This window comes from Phasianus colchicus, chromosome 23 (assembly GCF_987193195.1).
Source record: "Phasianus colchicus chromosome 23, bPhaCol1.hap1.1, whole genome shotgun sequence".
Classification (NCBI taxonomy): Eukaryota; Metazoa; Chordata; class Aves; order Galliformes; family Phasianidae; genus Phasianus; species Phasianus colchicus.
This window is the reverse complement of record NC_143458.1, coordinates 5,175,373-5,197,864: the sequence shown is the minus strand read 5'-3', so window position 1 is coordinate 5,197,864 and position 22,492 is coordinate 5,175,373. Positions and strand designations below refer to the sequence as shown.

Genomic DNA, 22,492 nt, shown 5'->3' with positions numbered 1-22,492 from the left:
CACCTCCCTCCAGTTTGTCTTTAATTACAGTGAGGGAAGAGGTGGTAATTACAACACACCTCCCCGTGCCCCATCCTCAGGTGAAATCAGAGCTAGGAAATATGCATGCTGCTCAGGGGAGCATCAGTGCCAGCGCTGGGCACGGATACCCAGCTGGCACACAGGGCAGGATGGGGACAGCTGTCCCTGCCTCTTGCTATGGGAGTTGGGCAGGAGCTGGGGACAGCAGTGTGCTGCTCACAATGTCAATTATTAGCGTGCTTAGTAAATTACCTAGTAAATTGGTCCTTAAAATTTCCAGCGGCGTGTCCTCTCTTGCACTCAGAGCCTGCAGCTGAGCTGTTGTGCTGCTCTGCAGGAGGATGGATGCTCCCCACCCGCCATGTGGTGCTGGGCTTGGTGCTGTGCCCACCACTGAGCTGGTTTTGGGGCTGGGCTGGGCACGGCTCCTTTCCCACCTCAAGGTGTGTTTTCCTTTCTGCTCGCTTCCAACTCTCCTTTTGCCTTTTCATGTGCACTTTAAAGGTCAGCCCATATCTGGAACATGCTTTAAATTTGCACTGAGAGCAGAGGACAGGAGGAGAGGGGAGGCACTGCTGCGGCAGCTCCTTGGAGGGCACCATTTGCCACTTTCCAATGCCTACACACACGCAGGGGCACAGGACCACCCACCAGCCCAGGAAATAGCTTTTTCCCAGCAGAAATCCCCCAAAGCACAGAATTAGCACTCTGCAACCCTGCTCGTTGCCATCAATAGCTGACCCCAGCTGCTGGCACTCCATCACCCTCATCCTTCCTTGGGGGATGCTCACCTCATCACCCCACTGCCATCAGCAGGATGAAGCATCTCCTCCTCCTCGCTGCCTGACCCACTCCTCCTTGCTCCCAAACCTGTGTCCTCACCATGTCCTGCATCCCTGAGCTCATCACAGGGCAAGGGGGCACACCTGGCCCAGCGCTGTGCCCCCTCCTGTCCCCACATGCCACCCCCTGTCAGCACTGCCTCCTCCCCCCAAGACCTAATGCTGCTTCGTTTCTGTTTTAATTTTGCTGCGGTTTCACGACAGCCACTGCTGGGTCAGGAGTTACAGAAAGGTTATTGGTGAGTGATGGGTATTGACATCCTTAGCAGCGCCCTGACCCCATCAGTCTCGCTCTGTTCTTCTTTTTTCTTACATTTGCCCTGCTTTTTTTCTGAAGGGCTGCTCTGCCACAGATTGGCTTTGCTCATGCATAAAGCTTGCTTCATCAGATTTTTACCCAAAGCCACGTTGGGCACTCCTGATTGCAGAGCAGGGAGGGAAGCGCTGGTTTGTGCTGGCTGCTGAATGTGGGCACTGAGAGGGGCTTTTCATCGTCAGATTATTTTGCTCCCACCCAATCCTCCTGTGCTGCCTTTTTCTAAGCTTTTTCACCCTCATCCACTTGATTCACCCACACAGCTTGCCCTGGTACCCACCTGCATCACGTTGCCCATGCTTGGGGATGGCACAGGGACTCAGGAACAACCAGCTCCATCCTGCAGGGATGCCTGGGGCAGTGGTAGTCACCGTCCCTGCGGGTGTTCCAAAAACATGGAGGTGTGACACTGAGGGACGTGGTCATTAAGATTGGGAAAGACTTCCAAGATCCCCAAATCCAACCCCTACTACTGCCCACATCCCTCAGTGCCACATCCCTGTGGTTCTGGATGCCTCTAGGGACGGTGACCCCATGGGCAGCTGTGCAGTGCAACACGACTCTTTCAGAGACTTTGTTCCTAATACCCAACCTGACCTCCCCTGGCACAACTTCAGGCCTTTCCCTCTCGTCCTATCGCTGTTAGCTGAGAGAAGAGGCCAACTTCCATCTTACTGACAGTTTTTGGGTGGAAGGAGGCACCAAAAACTCAAAGATCAGGGCAGGGTGCATGGAGCCCAGAAAAGCCACGGCTCACCCCATCCCCATCAACATGCAGAGCTGCTGTCCCATAGGCAGATAAGGACTGCCTGGCAGCCCATCCCTGCCTTCGTCTGGAAGGACAGCAACCATGGCTCAGGCTGTTTGGAAATAGGGCTGAGCTCATTGGAAGCACCTCTTATCTCCCTACAGGGAAGGTTCTGTGCTGAGCACGGCTGTGCTGCGCTCCCCGATGCTGCGATAAGCCGCCCTTATCAGATTCTTCAGCACTAAAACTCACTGTGCACCAACTAGTTGGGTTTTTTTTTTTCCTTTTTTTTCTTTTTTTTTTTTTCTTTTGGCTTTATGGTTGCCTCCATAAAACCGGCTGGGAAAACTGCTGAAGCAGTAACCCTGCTTGGTTTTAAAGGCAGCTGCAAATCAGCCCCGTGCTCCGGTGCAGCGTGGAGCTGCTTTTATGAGTGCTAATTAACCAGGATCTGCCCTGGGCTCTGCCTCCCATCCAGCCCATGCAGGGCTGGGATTTCACTGCGCTGTGGTTCTGTGCTCTGCACTAATAGGGTTGGGAACGGATTGGGGGTTTTGTAGGATTGGTGGTGTTTGGACCAAGGCTGGTTCTGGGGGAGGGTTGGTTGTTGGAAGCTTGTGCCCTCTGTGGGTCTGTGTGCATGAGCTGTAGTTGGGAAATGGTTTTTTGGGGAGAGCGAGCACTGTTGGGCTTGGAAGAGAAAATTGCCTAATGCCATTCTGCAACTTGGAATAATGGGAAAGGGCAGCAATTCCAGGAATTTCTGATCTAAGGTGAGAAATGCATCACCTCCAGGATGTGGCCGGGCTGCTCCCGAGTCCTCCTGCCCATAAGTAAAGGGCCACCATTAGTGGCCAGCCTTGGGGCTGCCTGGAGCTCCTTGGCCACAGCAGTGTTTCAGGCATGGGCTGTCTGCTTGCACGCTTCTCCAGAGAGATGCTTGCAGGTTTGCTTCTTCTGATGCTGCAGGAAGGGCAGGAGAGCGCCTTTACCTGGCAGGGCTGGGGCTAAAGGGAAAGATCCTGGTGCTGGGAGAAGCACTGCCATGCTGTGGGGTGCTGGGAGCCGAGCCGCAGGCTGACACATGGCAATTTATTTGGAACCCGTGAGTCTTTTCAAGAAAGCAATTTCTTTGACATTTTCTTTTGGCATTTGAAAGGGGGAAAAGGTAGTATTTCCCACGTACGCTCATCGCTCCCATCCCTTCCCCAAAGTGATTTAGATTTCTTGCTCTGCGAGATGCAAGCCATAAACTGTGCATAGAGGGAGGTCGGTGCACGCAGCGCGTGGAGCCTGTGCTGTTTGCACAGCAGTGTCCATAAGGATGCCAGGAGCTCTGCAGAGCTATGGGCTGCATGGCGAGAGGTTCCTTCCAGGGCTCCCACCAATGTGACACTCACAAGCAACAGTGAAATATCATCAGCATCATGGCTAGGCTTAAATCTTTACTGAGTCTCCATTTTTCTTTCTTTAAACGCTTACAGAATAAATGGAATTTATAATCAGAAACCATAAAATCCCTGATTTATGGTTCATCTTGATGACAATATTTAATAACTCGTGTATATTTTATTACATCTTTTTAATGCCCTGTTGTGGAATTTTACTTAGGCATCTCGCCCTCTATATCAACCTGTCGCAGCACAGATGGGCTGACTTGTTGCCTTGGGCTGTGGACGGAGCCAGGCTGGGTTCTGCCCAGGGCTGCCTGGGTCCATCCAAGTGGGCTCCACACTCAGACCTGGACGACTGCAGATCTGACGCTGTTCTCAGCTCCCTTCCAGCATCCCCAGCCGAGCTGCAGTGCAGGTGGAGGAGAAATTCAGCCGTAGGGCCTCTCATCCCTCCTCAAGGACTTTCTGCTTGGAAACCAGCATCTATTTAGGTTATTGCTTTCCCAGTTCAAGTGCATTCTCCTCTGGAGAGCGCTCCCCACCCTTTCTGGGATCGTTAGAGCAAATTAGCTGATGCATCCTATCAGCCTGCTGCACCCGAGGTAACCAACCTGTGCTCAGTGCTTGCATGCAGAGGGAGCTCAATGAGCCACATTCTGGCTCTATGGAAGCTCTCTGCTTCCTCCCTGCACAGCTGAGGAAGGGAGGGGAGAGGGCTGTGGGGACTGGAAGAGGATGGGGAGCAGATAGGGATGGATGTATGGAGTGGACCATGGCTTGGGGTCGTATATCATTCAAGTGGGGGTCATATATGGGGTCATAGAATCATTCAAGTTGGAGAAGACCACTAAGATCCCCAAATCCAACCCAGCCCACCATGCCTGCTGCCCACATCCCTCAGTGCCACATCCCCATGGTTATGGAACACCCCCAGGGATGGTGAGCCCCCACTGCCTCTGCAGCTGTGCAGTGCAGCACTGCTCTTTGGAGAAGAAATGTTTCCTAGTATCCAACCTGTGTCACATCACCCTGATGGGGACTGGTGGGCCAGCCATGGCTATGCCCTCCCATTGGAACCCATTGGTTTCTTTTTGACATAGCCAGAAAATCTAAGTCTTGTTTGCAGCGTTTGGACTAATTTTTCATTGTGGGACTGTCTGAAATCTTTGCTCTGGGAAATCAGCTGCTTCCTCCAGGTCTCCTGCTCTCTTGCAAAACATTTGTAGAGTTTTCATCCTGGGAATTGTCTCCCCCTCAGTGATTCAGCGTCTGCCTCTGCTCTGCTGGGAGGTGGGGCTGGCAGAGGTGTGAATAACCCCAAAGAGCTGCGGTGTGGTGCTACCTGGGTCTAACTCTAAATTAAAGTCTTGCAAAGGAGCGGCCACCTGAGGAGGTGGGAAGAGATGGCAGCCTATTAATACCTCTCAGGCAAGGCTGGAAATGAAGAAAGGGAATTACTCATGGTCTCGGAAGGTGGTAGGACAAGAAGCAATGGCTGGGGGCTGAGGGAGGGAGGGGTTTTGCCCAGCCATTAGAAAGCTCCCGGAGGGGCAGCCCTGGCGCCAGGCATCTATGGGGCAGACAGAGGGGAGGATCTTTAGGAAATGCACAGGTCATCCTGCTGACCCCATCGGTGCCATCGTCAATTCCACCGTGGGCATTCGATAAGTCGGCGTAATGGCTGGAAAATCTCTTCCCCTGACTGCATGCAGTGCTGGGAGGCACCGTGCTGCCCATGGAGCAGTGAGCAGCACTGATTGCAGCCCTGCAGCTCCATGTTTGCCATGGCAGGGAGCAGGGCTTTGCTGCTGAGGTGCCAAGGATGCTCACAGCAGATGTGCCACCAGCCCTCCTGGTTTTTCCTGCAGGTCTCCAAGGTCTCATTGGAGCTCGTGTTTTTTTCTTAATGCTCCTGGAGTTGGAAAGTTGCACAGGAGTCTTGGCTTTCGTTTAGGAGGAGGTTTGACATGTCACAGTTGCAGAAAAAATGTGTGGAAATATGGCTGTAGGCTGTTAAACGAGCATGTCTTTATTATTAATTTTTATATAGATAGAATCTGAAAATGAAGGCTTTTGGGGGGATCAGGCTTGGACTGGTGGAGCTGTGGGGTTTGCAAGGGCTGCGATGCTGGGATCCTGGGGAGCTCTGAGCCCCATCCCCGCAGGGACTGAGCCTTTTTTGGAAAGCAACCAGTGCTGGGCAAGGGGAGATGAGTGATGTCCAGGAGCAAAGTTTGGGGTTGCACTGTCACTGTGGGTGCTGGCAGCTGGGCGCTCCCCCTTCTCTCCACTGAACAGAGCTTAAATGCCACAGGAATCCGTGTCGCTTTTCAGAGGCTGTTACAGCAAATTGTTAGCAGGCGAGGGGCAGCGCAGGAGCTGTCGCTATCGGCTGCGTTTTGTTAATCTGATCTGAAGGGTCCTCTTGTGAGTGCATCTGGAGAGGTCCCTGCCTCGCTCTGCAGATGCAGATTGCCACGTGTGGGATAAGGGGCACTGAGACATGCCAGGTTCCCCACCCAACCTCCACATTTCCACCCTAGAGCTGTGCCCCCCATGTACTGCTGCATCCTGCGGCTTTGCACCTGACATCAGTCAGGATGGAGGAGGCTGTGCATGGAATCCTGGATGGCACTTTTCACTTCAGAAAACACCTTTATTGCAAAAGCTGTTTGGTTTCCTGGAACAGTTTCCATTTGTGCAGAGCAGTTGATGTTCCAGGAGCTGCTGCGTGTCCCAGTGGGAGTGCAGCACACATCCCATGATGGGATGGGCTCTTCCAGCAAGCAGAACTGCCTTCAGTTCTGATGAAACTCCGCTGCCGAAGAGGAGAAAAATCCATTCTGTGGAAATCTTGCTTTTTGGGAATTTCTTTTGCAGATGAGGTAGTTAGGGGATTTTTTTTTCATTAAAAGCACATATATATATCTATATATTTGAGTTTTGCTGGATTTCTATTTTCCAGCCAACTCTCTCTGCGATGCTGTTCCTGCAGCAGCGTATGACTTTTTTTTCCCCTCAGGAAATTTTCTAATATCAATTTAATTTTGACTCTCACAACTGCATCTATTCCGCAGGGAACGCTCCCGCCAAGGAAGTGTTCCCTCTTAGCAGCAAGTTCATTTTCCAGCTTAAAAACATCATTCAGTCATTCCTAATGAAAGATATAATCAACTTTCAGTCTTCGTGGCTTAGCTGAGCCCCTAATGGGGATGGGGAAACCATTCCAGCAGTGGCTTAGTCAGCCTTTCCCTCATTGCAGGGTGTGCTCACAGCTTGCAATGAGTTGCACTGGGTGAGATTGCACCCAGAAAATGCAACCTGTGCAGGGCTGTGCACATATGGGTGCAGCATCCATGTGGGTGCAATGCAGGAGTTGATTCCTCAGTTTGTGGCCTTTGCAGCCTGCAAGGTTTGCTGCATTCCAGCCCCAAGCTGAAGCTTTTGGACGTTGCTGCACACAGTGCTTTGGGGCTGCTGGGCACGCAGATTTGCTTTGCTTTGCTGCATGATATCTGCAGGCAGTGGGTCAGCTGAGCTTTTGTTTTCTTGCCTCGGAATGAACGAGAAAGAAGAAAAACCCAGACAGCCCCATTTGTGTCCTGTCTGATTGCATTTCCGTGCCTACATATCTGCTCTGCATAAATGTTGGTGGAGCGCTGCGGGGGGAATAGGCTGTCGTTGCATTAATGTGCCGTGCAGCAGGAAGGGCTCGGTTTGCTTTGAGACCTCACTGCATTACACCACAGGTACAGCACCACGCATCCCCTCCTGCAGCCAGATCTCCCTCCTGAGCAAGCAGGAGTGCATTGCTCTGCATTGCCCACACAGCACACACACAGCGCCCATCCCAGCCCCTCTGCTCCCCCAACCCATCAGTCCATGTCCATCTGTCCTTCTGCTGAGCCTTTCACTGCTGCCTTTTCCCCCTCTGAGTCTGGCTTATAGGATTAGGCACAAAAATGGAGGGTTGTGGTGTATAATAGTGGGGCTGCAATTACCTTACAAATAGAGTGCAATTACACCATGGTAATGCTTCTGAATCACCTCCCCATCACTCACTACTCCTGATAGCTGGCATTTCCATGTGTTTCAGCACTAAGGATGCCTACTTCTGCCCAGTTGTGCCTTTGGCTTCTTGGTCACCCCGTCTTTGTGGTTTTAGCATTCAGTGGCACCATTGATACTGCACTTACACTTTAATTAATTTACAGCCATGGAGCTGCCCTTCCAGTTATACGTGTGGAAATTACAAGTGTGGGAAGCATGGCTGCTGTGCAATCATCCCACCACTGCACTGTGATTGCGCCTGTTGTGCCGTCAGCGTGCGGCCAGGGTGGAGTTTTGGTGGCTGTGTTGGCATGGATGGGGGAGTGGTGGAATCACAGAGCTGACAGGGACCCACAGAGCTGATGGAGGGCAGCTGTTGGCTCCATGCAGCATCACCCAGAAATCACACCCACACCCAGAGTGATGATGCTGCAGAGGCTGCTGGTAGAAGCCAAGCACACATTTTTGGGGGTCCAGCAGTGGGATTTTTTTCCACTTTTGCCCCAACTGTTGAATTTATGATGTTAAGCAACCTCTTTTCCCTTGGTGATTTGCCATGTGACAATCCTGCTGTTGAGAAGGGTCCCACTCAGCAGACTTGGGCTGATGAAGCTGAGCTCAGTGCCTGTCACACATCTCAATCTCCCCCTTTTCATTGGAACAAGGAAAGCTGTTTTCCTGCCTCTTGAAGCTGGTTGAGACCTACAGATGACGAGCACCGTAACGTAATGCATTTTTATCATTATTAAGCTCCCAGTGCCTCTTTCCCTGTCAGTACAATCAGGCTAATGAGATGTACCTACAGCTCCCAGAGCTGGGAGGACAATTCGGTCCACTTCTTCCATTTGGATGGAGCAGAGTGCTGTTGGTTGCCCGTATCCTTCTGCCACCACTGGTGCCAGCTGGTGCAGGCTCCAGGACCTGGGGCCAGGGTCCTCCCTGGTGCACCATCATTGACTTTAATTGGGCTCCGCCAGGGAGAGGTTTGGATTGCGGATCTGCTCGCGGTGGGTTGGTGCCAGATGGCAGATCTCCATGTCCTCTTCCCCTACAGCCTGAAGGCAGAGAGGGGAAAGAGCCTCGCGAAGGGGAAAAATGGGCAGAGAATCCTGAAACACAATGAGGACTGATTCAAAGCTGCTGCGCTCCAACCCGGTTTGCTCATTATGCGGTTGTAATTGGCATCCGAGATGCGTGCTTACAAGCAAAGCCTTGCTACCCCGTGGCCAAGTTCTGCAGCGACGTCACTGCCCTCCCCAAAACACCATTTCTCCTTGCTTATCACAGAGTCATTAAGGTTGGAAAAGACTTTGAAGATCATCTGGTCCAACCACCAGCCCTTCCTCCCACCATGCCCACTGAACCTTGTCCTTATGGCTCCCTGACACTAATGGTGAAGTGATTTAATTACCAGCCTGGGTGTCCTGAAGGAGGGCCACAACTGCTTCAGCCATCACAAAGCTTGGTGGGGGGACAGCAGGGCACTGTGCTGGTGGTGGACTTGGGTTGTGTGTAGGGAGCCCTTGGCTTTCATCCTCCTCACCATGAACCCTTCTGCTCTGAATCTGCTCTGCTATTTTGATATTTGGTGCTTTCGAGCTCACTCATGGCTATTTTATCTATCTATCTATCTATGTATAGTTAAGAAAAAATGGCCAAATTGTGGCTTTTCACACACGTTCCTCACTCTGCAAAGAAGAGCAGCGATGGGAGGAGGTGGCAGCGATTGGTATGGGCACAGTGGGATGTGGGGTTCCCCAAAGCAGCCCAGAGCTGTCACCCAGAGCCCCTTCTGTCACTGCTCCATCTGTGCCTCGTGGGTTATCTGAGGACGTGGGGTCCATAGAGCAGCAGTCAGAAGGGAACAGCGCCGTAGTACAACCACATGGAAGCTGATAACTCGCAGTGATGGCTTTGCCAGCAGGGAGGAAAAAAAAAAATTAAAAAAAAAAATCCAACACCCTGCAAATTCGCTTTGTTTTGATATTCAGCTACTCCTTTTTCTTGTGGAGTATGTGCTAATGTGTGTGATAGCTCCGTGGTGGTGTCAGAACAAAATATTCAGATGGTTCCCACCAGTTGGTGCTTGGCGAGCTGTTTCGGAAGGCTGGCATGGAAGAGGGGAGCATCTCCGTGTCAGCATCCCCCCGCTCCCTCCTGCCTTCATCTCAGGCCTCCATCCCCACCGAAATGAGCAGCAAATCAATGTGTGCCTAATAAAAGATGATTGGAAATTGCTAATAGGAGTGTGGGAGGGCAGCCTTGCCGCCCGGAGCCGAGATGAGTATGGATTTTCTCTTGCCAGGGATTGTAAACACTGCTGAGCTCCCCAGGGAGCCCCGGATGCTCACCCTCTCCTTTTGCCCTCATCGTTCTCCAGCAGCCTTAAAGGAGCCCAGTAATGGCAATTAGCTGCATTAATTAGCAAGAGCTAGCAGCGTTTAGCCCCCATCCCAAGCTGTGCATGCTCTGGAAGGCATGTGATAAATGAGGGCGTCGGGTGGGGAGGTTCTCAATGCCCTGGTGCTGGGCTCCAATCTCTGTTCCCCATATCTGGGAGCCCTTTATTTATTTACAGTGACCCCACGCCTCCCTGGGCAGCCCGTTCCAATGCATTACCACCCTTTCAGAGAAGAAATTTTCCCTGATATCCAACCAGCAGATGCAAAACCCCTTCTGGGCAGCTGGTGCATGCGGTCACAGGACAGCCCTTCTGTGCCCAAAGGCAGCTTTCAGGTTGCTCTTTCTTTGGAGTAAGGTGCCCAGTGCCAGGACATGAAGCTTTGAGGTGTGATGCCCAAAGCTCTGCTTGGCAGCAGCCCGCACATCACCGTGGCCAAAAGTATTAATGCGGGGGAAAAGTTAACCACACTTACTGAACTGCAAAAAAAGGTTGTTTTTATACCCCTTTATTGGAATATAAAGACAGCTTTTATAACCTTTTAAAGGGACATAAAAGCAGCTCGGAGACTCGAAAGCTCGCTCCAATTTAAGACGGCGTGGCGATGCTGACAGGTTTGGGATGCGGTTGCAGGGAGGAGAAGGGGACTGCTGCTGGCCCTCCTGGGGGTGGCACGTGCTGCTGGGGTGCACACTGCAATGGGATCCCTCCTCTCCCCCCATCGATGGGGATTTGCCTTTGTGCCCTGTGTTGGCACAGCGGTCGGAGGGACACGACATGAACAGCAGAGTGACCTTTCCAGCAGCCCCACGGCACAGGTTAAATATGGAGAGGCTGTGATGCTCTCTTCTCCCTATGCCACCTCCCAAATAATAAAGCTTCCAGACAGAGTGCTGCATGGCCACGAAGAGGACGGGAGCAGGAGCAGCTGCTTCTAATTTTGCTTCGTGGGGAGGGAGGGAGGTGATGCTGAGAGCACCCCGCATTCTCTGCACATATTTTTCATCATTATAGGCAGAAATGCCAGAGTGGTGACAGATATTAATGCAGTTCACGCCGGGAGAAAATCTTCTTTCCATCAGACTCAATGTTCAGCAAGAGGGCAGTGCCATTTGCAGCCCTCGGGAGGATGTGTTTGAAAGGTGATGTGTTTTTTCCCCGGGAAGTTTTATTCTGAGATGAAGTTCAGATTGGAGCAAGGGCACCTGGATCCGTCACAGTGGGGCATCGTGGCTGCTCCATGCCGTGGATCCAAGCTGGAGAGGCATTGGGATTTGGGTGCAGCCCAAAGTGAGCCTGGGGATGTCGCTGCCACATGTGGCTGTTTTGAGGCCCGTGGTCCAGCCCATGGCACACAGCTGTAAGGTCTGCAGAGTTCCTCTGCACAGTGCTGCGCTTCCTCGCGCCCCTCAGCCTCCTTTTATTTGCTTATCCCACTAAATATTCATCAGTAACATTTAAGACAAAGGAAAGAGATAATTACAAGGGGAGAATTTTTTTGCAGTATTAAAGGTTAACAGAATTCTTGGCATTTGTGCCTTGTCGATCTCCGTGTAATTATGCTCATTTCCCAGAATTCAGAGGTGACTGTGCCTGTTAACGCTCAAAGATGGTACCCCGGGAATTAAATTTATGAGATCATTTCTCAAAATCTTCAGATTCAACCCAAGCATCCTGCTTAATGGCACGGTCATTATTAATATTATTCTTGGACCCGCCGCGCGGGGCAGAGGACGGGTGGCAAACAGAACACTGATGCATGTGGGCAGCAGCACGCCTGGCTTTTGTTCCTGAGCCATTTGGCAACCTCAGTGCTTTGTGAAATGAGCATTTCGCTTCGGGTTGGCGGGAGCTGCAAAGGTGTGGGTTGGAGGTCCAGCAGAGCAGCGCCGTTTTGGCTGTCGGGAGTCGGGATGGGAGCATTTGCGTCTCCACAGCTCTGGTGTTTAATGAGAAAACAAGTGTTAGCCCATGCGACGTGCCTTATCAGTGCACAACAGGAGGCAAAAGCAGAGGAGGAAAGCTTGGTTCTTTGCATTCCTCGTGTCCGTGCTGGAGCTGCTGAGGAGCCGAGCTGAGCACCGAGGCACGGCTCGCTTTGCTCTGCCGCCTGAGCAGACTTTTCCTCCCCTTGCACACTTACTGCTGTTAAAATGCAGAGCGGGTAGGGTTGCAGAGCACTGGGTTAATGTCATATCCTTACACAGTGCTATTGGATGGCCCACGGCGTGGTTTTACCCGATGTCATCACCTGATTCGTCCCGTCGGATGCTGTGAGCAGAGGGGCTGCGCTCCCGAGCGCTAACACAGCACGACCTTGCAGCCATGCAACGAGCAGCAGATTGATATGAAACCAATATCGATCCGTACCACGCACAGCTGGGATCAATCCCCCTTAATATCTTCCCCTGTGCCAGTGCGGCTCAGCGTCTTTGAGAATTCTCTAGTATACATGTTTAGTATGACAGCAGCACGTATGGAGGTGTCACTCCATCAATGCATATGTTGTGTTGGGTGGGCTGTGCTCAGAGGCTGAGAGTGAGAACTCTCAGAAAGGAGCAATCAGGAAATCAGAGCGTCTCCTTAAGGGGACTCGCCCATGGGGATGGGGGGGTCACCATCCCTGGGGGTGATGCAGAGCTGTGGGGATGTGGGCAGTGGGCACAGCGGGGTGGGATGGGGTTGGACTTGAGTTGCAACAGGTTGGGAAAAGCAGAAAGCAGAGCAGGGAGGGGCTGCTTGGATGGCTTTATGCATTTTGCATGCTGTCTGTGCCACTGCTTGGCACCGGTGTCAGGGAATGAGGGCTGAGTGCCCGCGGGGACACTCCACACATTCAGAAAAATGGCCCCAAATGGCCCCAAATGCAATTTCTCCGCTCAATGCAGGGAAAGCCTTTGGGGCAAGAAGGGCTCAGAATGGCTCCAGCCAAGGAAGGCTCTCAATCATTGCTTCTTAATTGGGGTCGGCGTTAACAAGGGGATAAATGAGGCAGTGTGGTGAGCAGAGCAGGAGCCCACATCCTTTGTGTGCCGTGAATGGGCACTGCTGTGCAGGGCTCAGTGCTGTGTGTGTGCACCTGACTGATGCCAAGCACTGAGGCCGTGTTTGCAGCAATGGACCTGATGGAGAATAATGCAGCGCCGTAGCATGGAGGGGGTTGTGAATGGTCTGAGCATAAATTATGGTTCTGATCATATTTGGCAATTTCAGACTAAAAATAAATGTGGACTTCGGGGTTATAGATTGCCATCTATCAGCTTCATGAAAAGGAAAAAAAAAAAAGGGAATTAAAAGCCAAATCTGGCCATACAAATTGCCTGGCTGTGACCTACTTATGGAAAGTCGGGTTTTTTGTTGGTTCTTTTTTTTTTTCCTCTAGGATTGAACTCTCTCAGTATGGGGAAGTGTGGGCTGTGTGTTGTAGGTTTGCTGGCTGCTGGATGTGAGGGCATCCAACGAGCAGCCCCTGAGCAGCTGCATGAGAGCGGGATGCCGTGTAGTTCTGGGCAAGCTGGAAGAGGTGGAAATTGTTTTGTTTCAGTTGATGGAGGAGTGGCAGTGGCAGGCTTGCATCAGAGTATGGGACCACTCAGCGATGCACGTTGGCCTTGTTTGTTCTGCTTCACCCCAAAGCAAGAGGTTTTGCTGGAAGGCTCAGTGCTGAGGAGGTCCCTGCAGCAGTGGAGGATGCTGGTTGGGGCTTGGTTTGGGCTTACAGTTGCATCTGATCTTGGGCAAACTGTGCAAAAGCCTTGGCTGGGCTTTGGAGGAGCACAGGGGCGAAGGAGGGGAGCGTGCCTCCGGAGCTGCTGAAAAGTGGCACTGCTGAGTCTCACCCCATCCAATCTCTCCCCTCCCCAAATATTGCCTCCTTTGCTCAGCAACACCCATGGCTCCTTCTGGCGGTGTCCCTGAGAGCTCTCAGCATCCTCCCTGCTGCTCACTGCTCCCCTGCATCCCTCCATGCGATGCTCCCCGCCCCTCCTGCTCACAGTTGCTGCCAGGAGGGGGGGCCTTCAGCCTTGGAGGCTGCGAGAGGAGATAAATATGTGTGCAGAGCAGGTGTGCGTGCGCCCGGCTCGTTCCGCTTGTTTCCTGCCTGTTGCTTGCGAAGGAAGGAGATTTTTATCTGAGCAGGAAGAAAGCAAAGGAGCTGAAAGCAAGGCGAGGTGCTGCTTTGCAAGCATCTTCGTCCGTGCATGGCAGGCTCTGCTGCTGTGGTCAAAAAGCAGCGAAGGAAAAAAGGCTCTCTCATCCCCAGAGGAGGCTACAAAGCTCTCTTTCTCTTCCTGCTGAACCTTCACAGCTGGACTCGGTTGCTGGCTCCTCTGCTGCTGGAGCGACTGAATTATTGAAAGGAATCTTGATTTTGTTTTCTCTTTGCTGTTTTCATGCGTTGCGTTTATTGTCTATAGATATTTTTAAAGTCTGAAGCAATTACAGCTGTCAGAAAAGAGACGAGCTGTGACAGGCTGATTTATATGTACATTGCATGTATGCAAGAGAGGGAGAGCGGGATGGGCAGGGATTCTGCTGGGCATTGGTATGCAGGAACCAGCCATTTAAATTCCTTGGGACTTGCAGACAACACCGAGCATCTCCAGACAACACCAAGCATCTCCTAATGGGGCTGGTTGGTCACTTTGGGTTGGGATGTCTGGAAGTCACTGCAAGCCCTTTGAGGTCCTCCTGCTCTCAGCACTTGATAGGTGCTTTCTGTTCTGATGGAGGGTGCCCAGCCTGAATGTTGCTTTTAGGAGTTTGCATGGCTGCAGTGCTTGTGATCCCATTGGTTTTGCTGCTGAAGGAGCCTGTCACTGCCCAGGCAAAGGGAGCAGGGTGTGCGTGAGGGTTTTGTGCATGAAGGCAGCTAATAAGTAGCACAGAGTGGTCCCAAAAGGATGCTCCAGCAAAATCAGTGCCTCTTGTTCCTCGCTGACTTACACCTCCCTGACAATTCCCTGCTCTAGGGGAAATGCAGCCCTGCACGTGGAGTTTTCATTCTGTCACCAACTCATCTTGCTGTTTGCAGCAAGGTTTTGTGGCTGCAAAAGTTGTGAAGCCCTCCTGCACTGAGCAGGGTGAGCTGCAGAGCTCCCTCCTCCCGCTGAGGGCTGCAGAGAGCTGCTCCCTTCTCCAGGGAGCCGGGAAGTGGAGGGAGGGAATGCAGGGCAGCACGTCCCAGCAGTGCTGGATTCATAAAGCGGAGCCTTCGGAAGGGAAAGGAGTCAGGAGAGAGATGCAAAGCAATCCCCTTCTCATATGACCTATCAGCGCACACAATAATAATAAAGCTTTATTTGATTGAGTGTTTCCTCTGCCTGGCACAGCTCATAATGTTTGAGAGATTAAATAGCACAGTTAGTGAATTAAGCAGTAGTTTACAGGGGATTCGGAGACTCCGGGGATTAGTAACGGGCTATGGATCCTTTCACATCTAGGTCACCCCTCGGAATCCAGCTCAGGTTGGCAGTGATTTAAAGCCCACAAAAATTCCCCGGTGCGGGGTGAGGGCTGCAGAGCGTGCGGGGAGGGATGGAGGAGGGAGGATTTGGGGATGGGGCACCGTGCGAGCCTGGGGGTGCGGGGCTGCAGGAGCTGAAGGCAAAGCACCTCTCTGTGGCTCCGGGATGTTGTGCTCTGAGGATGGCTCCCAGCACCTTTTGCCAGCACGAAGCTGTGCCTGGAAATATTATTAACGCGTCCGGCCGCTAGCGGAGGGAAGGAGGAACTGCTCGGCATAAGCAAATGCGATATCTGTTAAATTATGAGCTGATAAAAAGTACTCGGGGACTGCGCTTGCAGCTGGGGAGGAATTTAGCACTGACGCTCATGTGTGTGAGGTGCAGAGGACCGGGAGGGCACCCTCCTGCCTCTCCTTGACGCTATCTGCATGGGTTTTTTTGGTGGGTGAGGGGAAGCGTGGGAACGGGGAACCATCCCGCGCCTCAGTTTCCCCTCCTGCGCCGTGCCTTTGTGCCTGGGGAGGGAATGGTGTGGGGGTAAATATCAGAGGTCGTTTGGCTGCCGGGTGCAGGTAAGCACGCCGGGAAGTGAGGAGGGGAGAGGGGGGGGGGAGGTACCCCATCCCATCCCCGTGGAGCACGGTGCGGTGGGGGTTAAGGCGGCCGTCCTTCGCCTGAGAGCGCGCGCCCACTGCCTGCGCGCGGCTGTGCGGTGCTGTGAGCGTGCAGGAGCCAAAGTGCCGGTCAGTGATGGAGCCGCTGCCATGACAACCCCGGGCAGACAGCCTGCGTGCCGCGCAGGGATGCTCCCGGGCAGCCGTGCCGCCGGGGCTGGGATGCTGCCGCCCTTCTGCACCCCGTCCTCCTGCTGCTGAGGGTGTCCGACATCCCAACATCATCCGACATCCCAACATCATCCGACATCCCGCAGCCCAGCGCTCTGCGTCCCGCCGGGACCAGCCTGCCTTTGGGACCCCGCGCTGGGGCTGGAGGAGGAGAGGGACTGCTGGGCACTCGGAGGCCTTTGTCCGCTGTGCCTTTATTGCTTCTGGACCCGTTTGCTAGCTCGCTGCAGGGAGTGGTGGTCTTTTTCTGACGCCTGTTGTTGGCTTTTCTTTCTTTTTTTTTTTTCTTTTTTTTTTTTTTTTTCTTTTTTTCTCCCTTGTTTGTATGGACTGCCCCCGCTCGGGGAGCTGCGAACTCGGGACAAGTGTGTGTGTGCGGGGCGGGAGCGCGGCGCAGCCCCCGGCACCTCCGTGCCCAAGTGAGCCTCGGACTGCTCCCGGGAAGAGCCGGCTCGCCCAGCGTCCAGCACCTTTGCCACTTCTCCTCCTCCTCTTCCTCCTCCCCCCGGCCCTCCCGTCCTCCTCCCTCACCCGAGGATACTGGGGACTCCCTCCGGATGCCGCTCGGCAGGCTCAGTGCTCGCAGGCTGCCTTTCCAGGGGCTCTCCTGATCTCCGTGGAGCTCCGCATCGCTCGCCTCCGCGCCCGCCCCGGTGGTTTTGCTCCCCCCCGTCCCCACACACACGCACCCCCTCCCTCCTCTCCCCCCTTTTCGCTCCCGGTGGCCTCGTCGGGTGTGTTTTTTGCCTGGTGGAAAAGTCCCTGCTGCCCAGGATGGGGGTCGGTGGGTGCATAGCCCTGCCCTGGAGGTGCCTAGTCGTCCTCTGTCTCAGGCTGCTCTTCCTTGTGCCCGCAGGAGTGCCCGTGCGCAGCGGAGATGCCACCTTCCCCAAAGCTATGGACAACGTGACTGTGCGGCAAGGGGAGAGTGCCACGCTCAGGTAGGAGCTGCTGCCTCGGCTTGGGTTGGGGGGAGTTGTGCTGCGCGGGGGCTGCCTGTGCTTTTGGGATGTGCCTCAGTTTCCCCAGTCAGGGGAATAAAAAGCTGTGAGCGCCGCTCCCCTCTTTAGGGCTGCGGGGAGGGGATGGGGGCTGTGGGCTGCACACCCTGCTAAAGTCCTGCCTGCAGTGGTGCCATGGGAGCAGAGGTTGTGCCCAGCTCTGTGCCCCACTCCTGGTTCCCGTTCTCACAGCAGATGGACGCAGTGTCCTGGTGGGGCTGCTGGGCAGGGACACGAGCAGTACAAAGCTGCATTTTAATTGCTGTGCTCGGGAGCAGCACTTGCAACTCAGGAGAGAGTTTGGTATCTGCGGGGCTGGGTGTGCGCAGGGGAGCGAGTGGAGCAGGGCCAAGGCAGGACGACAGAACAAGGGGGTGATCTTCGGTCAGACTCACAAATATGAATACTCTCCCTGTGTGTTTGCTGGGACTTGGCATCCTGTAGCTGTGCCTTTCAGCCTCACATCCCCTGCACCTTCCCAGGAGGAAAGAACGGGGCAGCCGTGCGCCATCCCGATGATTTTGTCCTGTGGCATGGCATGGCTGGGCCAGAAGGGTTGGGTGTGGGTGCATAGGGGTGTGTTGGATCAGAGCTCACCTCCCTGTTTCTGATTAAAATAGCTCTTCCAAACATCTGGGTTTTCCCAAGCACCGAAAATCCTCTAGATTTACAATGGGATGTCAAAGAGGGAAGGTTTTGTGTTAAGGGAGCAAAAGCTGCAGGAGGGAGGCATGGGTATGGGCGCTCTGCAAACTCACTGGGAGGAGGAGAGCTGCTCTGCTCGGGGTTCCTGCCCTGCCCACGGTGCCCAGCCCCGCTCGGCGTGCAGCGTGCAGACAAACCAAGCACTGCACAGAAAGCAGAGGGACAGCGGCGTGAGTCAGCACGGAGTCAGGGCTGCTTTCCTTCTCAGCGAGGCTGTTGGGTGGTGACACACGGGTGACAAATCTTGCACCTGGCTTTGGGAAGCAGCCCTGCAGACAGTATTCCCATTGTGCTCCCCTTTGGGCCCATTGCTCCTGGGGATTATCCATCTCATGGCATTAGTTTGGTCGCTGGAGAGGTGTAGCAGTGCGTGTTGCAGTGGCAGTTTGGTGGTTTTTTCCTGCTGGTGTAAGGTGGGGACGGTTGGGAGCAATGAGTCGCTCTGGCGGTGCAGCCATCGATCTGTTGTTTGGGAGTTCACTTGTTCAGAATAGCAATGCTGCCGCGTGTTTCCTCCCGCCCAGCACACTGATGCTGGGAGCACAGGGAGGGGGAAAACGATCTTCCTCTCTTTTTTCCTCCCTTCCCACTCATTTCCATGCGCGGTGGGAGGACGGCGAGGCGCAGCCAAGGACTTGGAAGGAAGCATATGTCTCTGGAGGTCCCTTTTTATGGTTGCTTTTTTTTTTCGTTGGTTTGTTGTTTTTTTTTTTTTTTTTTTCCCCAGCTGACAAAAGGGAAAGCAAGCTGAAAAACTTTGCTGCTTCTGTGAAAACCTCACGAGGGCTGCAATTAGGTTACTCCACACTGGGTGCCAGCAGCCCCGTGGTGCCCGCTCTGTGTCCAGCATGCTGGTCACAGCACAATGCATAGCTGCAGGGAGCAGCTTGTGCCCGGGCCCAGCAAAGCACAGCCCCAAAGCTCGTTTAAAGGTGTGCAGGCTTTGCTCTGTGTTGTTCCATAGTTATATTTGGGTGCATGGCTGCAGGTGCTTTGGTTGGGGATGGTGCATTTGGGGTCAGTGCTATGGGGCTGCGCTCACGTGCCTGCAAGGATGAGTCAGGGTGGGGTGGGGGCACCAGAGATGTTCGTTTCCTTCTGTCTTGGGATGTCTGCTGAAGCACACAGACCTTTGTGTTGATTTGCTCGTGGTTAAATGTAAATATGTGGTTAGATGCTGGTATAGAGCTTGTGCCTGGGGTGGTTGTGGGTGAGTTACTCTGAGGTGTGGTAGAAACTGCAGGGATAGGAAGAGGACTTGTGAATGTCCAGTTTGACATCTCAGTGCCTTTATCAGTGCCCATGTTGAGCTACTGAGGTTATGTTTAGGACCTGGGGATAACACAGGGTGGCTCGGAGCTGTCTGCCTTGCTGCCTTTCTTCATCACAGGGTGAGGGTGAGGCTGGTCCATCCCATCCCACACCTTGGTTTCATCCCACCCAGCCCAGTAACAAGGAGCTCGCACCCCGTGCTTACAGCAGTACCGAACCCAGCCCATTTCTCAGACCTCTGCAGCTTTCTCAGCACCAAAACAAGAGGTTTGATTGCGGTTTCACTCTGATAGGCATCAGTCAGCACTTCCCACGCACGGCTCTGACAATGCCAGCAGCACACACGGGTGCTTGCAGGCATCCCCATGAGTTCACAGTGCCCTGAGCAGGAGCAGGTGCAGATCCAACCAGAGCAGCACTTCTTTCCCTGACTGCTCCCTGGTTTTCCTGATGCCTTTATTCACTGTGATTCCACTGTGAAGAGTCGTATCTGAGTTTAACAGGAGCTGGATCTCTTCTAACCTACCTATGTTTCGTGTGGTTTCCGTGCCCTTTGCCATTGCTCTCCGCTGTGCTTTACCTGAACCTGTTTTTGCAAATGCATTTTGCCTGTGTTGTGCTCTGGAAGTAATTTTGGAGAAATGATAACTTGGCCATGAAACAAAACAAAATCAAGCATGTTTGTTTGCCTTTGATGGATACAAACAGAACCTGCCTGCTTTCTGCACAGGAGGGAATCTTCCTCACACACGGCTCTGTTTTGTGGGGCTCTGTTGGGTTTGGATCCCTCCCTGCACCCACAGACCTGCAGCAGAGGGGCTGCACAGCCCCAGTGCATCCCAGCTCTGCCTCTGGCTTTGCTTGCGACGGCGTTTCTGAGAGAGGAGTTGATTGCTAAAGTGACATGTCAGCAAATCTCAGCCACCTCTCCCCCATCTCTGAGATGGAATCAGCCTAAAGTGGGGAGAAAAAAAAAAAAAAGAAAGAAAAGCACACACACACGTCATATGCATGGATTATTTTTATTTTTTCTGAGTACAATTTCCATCTGAGATGAGATGCACTCCTGATTGCTGTGCCAGAGAGGGCTTCCCTTTATAGCTCTGCTGCCTCGAGTTCAGCACTGCTTTTGGGGCTGGGGGCATCTTGTGCATCTCTGTGTCCATCCTAAGGCTGAGTGCCAGCTTGAGGGAGGTGTAAATCCAGCAGATGGCACTCTGAGATGGGAGGGGCTGGTAGGGTGAGGATCAGAGCCTGTAGGTACACAGCTGTCCGTTGGAAGGTGCTGGGGTGGCATTTCTAATTGCTAAGCCAGTGTTATAAGATGGAAGTTGATCTGATGTCAGGTGCCCCCCGAGGTCCTATCAGTGTGTTTATCTCTGTGCAGCTCTTGGAACATTTCCTTTCTCTGGCTCCGTGAGTCATCTGCTTGCATTGCAGTCTTCAGTGATGGGATGTGCCCCTCTGTTGGGAAAATGCAAAGTGTGTCATACAGGGGGGCTCTGCAGATGGCCAGCAACACCCTGCTCTCACCTGGAGCTTGGAGTCCCAGCACTGGGACAGCCCTCACCATGACTGAGCTCAGAATCAAGCATGGGACCTAAATCTGTGCCCCTTCTGTTGGTTTCAGAGCTGCTCCTTGCTGCTTCCAGACCCCCCAGCCTTCCCCTTTCTCTTTGTTGTGCTGGAGCTCGGACACCCTTATTTTCCTTCAGGAGCAAAGGGGGAAAATAAGAAGGACTTAATCTACGACCACATCAGTGGGAGAACTGGCTAATAGAAACTGTAATGAGAATACAGAGCCAAACAAACAAGCAAATGGGAAAATGCAATCCCTCCCAATGCAATAAAGAGATTTATGCCGACAAAGGGGCTGATCCGGCGCTCATTAATGTCACCACAAGTCTTTATCCTAACTGTAATGGACTGTGGATCAGGTTGGAAGACAGCATCTTAGCTACAGTATGCAAACTGTTGACGCGCTGTGCAAGGAATAGCAATGCAGAAAGCCCTCTCTCTCCCAGCAGGAAGGGTTGGCTCTTTGGTGCATGCAGCACCTCTGCAAGGCGAATGCGCAATGCCCTTGGGTGTAACGTTCAGAGGTGCAAAAGGCACTGAAAGGTGAGAGTTAGGCTGGGCTGGCTGGCTGCTTGGAACTCCTTCTGCTGGAATGCTAAGCGTGCCTTCATTGCCAGGATGTTAGGAATTTTGCCTTGAGTAAGGGTTCTTGGCTCTTCCCAAGTCCTGCTGGAAGGAGGTCGGTGGTATACGTGCAAAATGAGGAGATGGGAGAGCAGATGGATGGGGATGGGTGGCTGGAGGCAAACTTGGCAGCTGTGCTGTCCCCTGGAAGAGGAGCTGGTGGTGATGCTGAGATGGGGATGGGGAGGGAGAGATACCTCTGGGGAGGGAAAGGACACCAGGGGTCAAAGAGGAGACGCATGAGTCTAGCTCTGCATGCCAATGAGGACAGAGTAAATAAGGAATAAAACCACCTTTCAGCACGAGCAGCTGGTGAAATATCACAGGTTTGTTTGGTGGGTTTTTTTTTCCAGACATGGGCGATTTTGACCGACTCTGCAGCCATAAATGGCTCTGACACCTGTGTCTGTTTTATCAGACACGTGCAGAGCCCCAGATATGATCCGAACATCCATTACTTTGGATTTTTAAGCCTGATATTAAAAAAAAATAATAATAATCATGATGGGTTCATTATTTTCCCAGCACTGCATTCTCTGTTGAACAAAACTAGGGTTTTTTTCAGTTTCTTGCACATCCCTAATGAGAAAGTGTCAGGCAAAAGAAACTCCCCAGGGTATGGAGGAAGGGAGCAGGACAGCTCCAGGTTTAGACTCACTCCCAGGTCTGTAGGTGATGTGGACCTGCAGGTGGGCACAGCACTGACATCTGAAGTTATATTTGGGTTCTTAGCCTGAAGTCATTCAAATTCAGTAAATTTTAGGCGTGAGGCTTTGCTCCTGAGTAATCCTTGCTGTGTTACAACTTTGGTGCTCTCCTGCAGTCCAGTACAAAGATATTGAGCTCTGTGATAGGATTGGAGGGCCTGGGTGAAAGCAAAGCATGTATTTTCCACGTCTGTGGGTCCAGTGCTCACCTTACAGGGACGTTTCCTGGGAGCTGATCAGGCACCTCCTGCTCCAGCTTTGAGGTGGAAAATTCACACTTAAGTTCCGTAAGGTTTTAGAGCATCTTATGGGAAACAGTGCAATCTTGACTTCGTCTGGTCTCAGAAGGGAAGAATTCCTGGAATCAGAGTTTCCCTTTGGCTGCAAAAAACGTGTTTTCCTGCCCACCTCTGAGCTGCTTTGCACTCTGAAATCAATGTTTCCCTCTTACTACATCCTTCCTTATTGCTTCTTGAGCTGTAGGAGCTGTTCTGCTTTGACTCGAGCAAAGTTTATGTTG

General features: G+C 52.8%; 1 protein-coding gene across 3 annotated transcripts in view; it reads left to right on the top strand.

The window, feature by feature from the left end:
* Positions 1 to 22,492, top strand: part of LOC116233075 (protein CEPU-1) — a 244,951-nt gene that overhangs the window by 123,412 nt on the left and 99,047 nt on the right. Inside the window, exons 1-2 of one of the 3 annotated variants that reach the window (XM_090123365.1) lie at positions 16,396 to 16,741; positions 16,942 to 17,026. In XM_090123365.1, the coding sequence (XP_089979491.1) occupies positions 16,411 to 16,741; positions 16,942 to 17,026 (416 nt within the window). In that variant the 5' untranslated portion in view covers positions 16,396 to 16,410. The other 2 variants (XM_031599766.2, XM_031599767.2) reach the window with 2 other exon arrangements.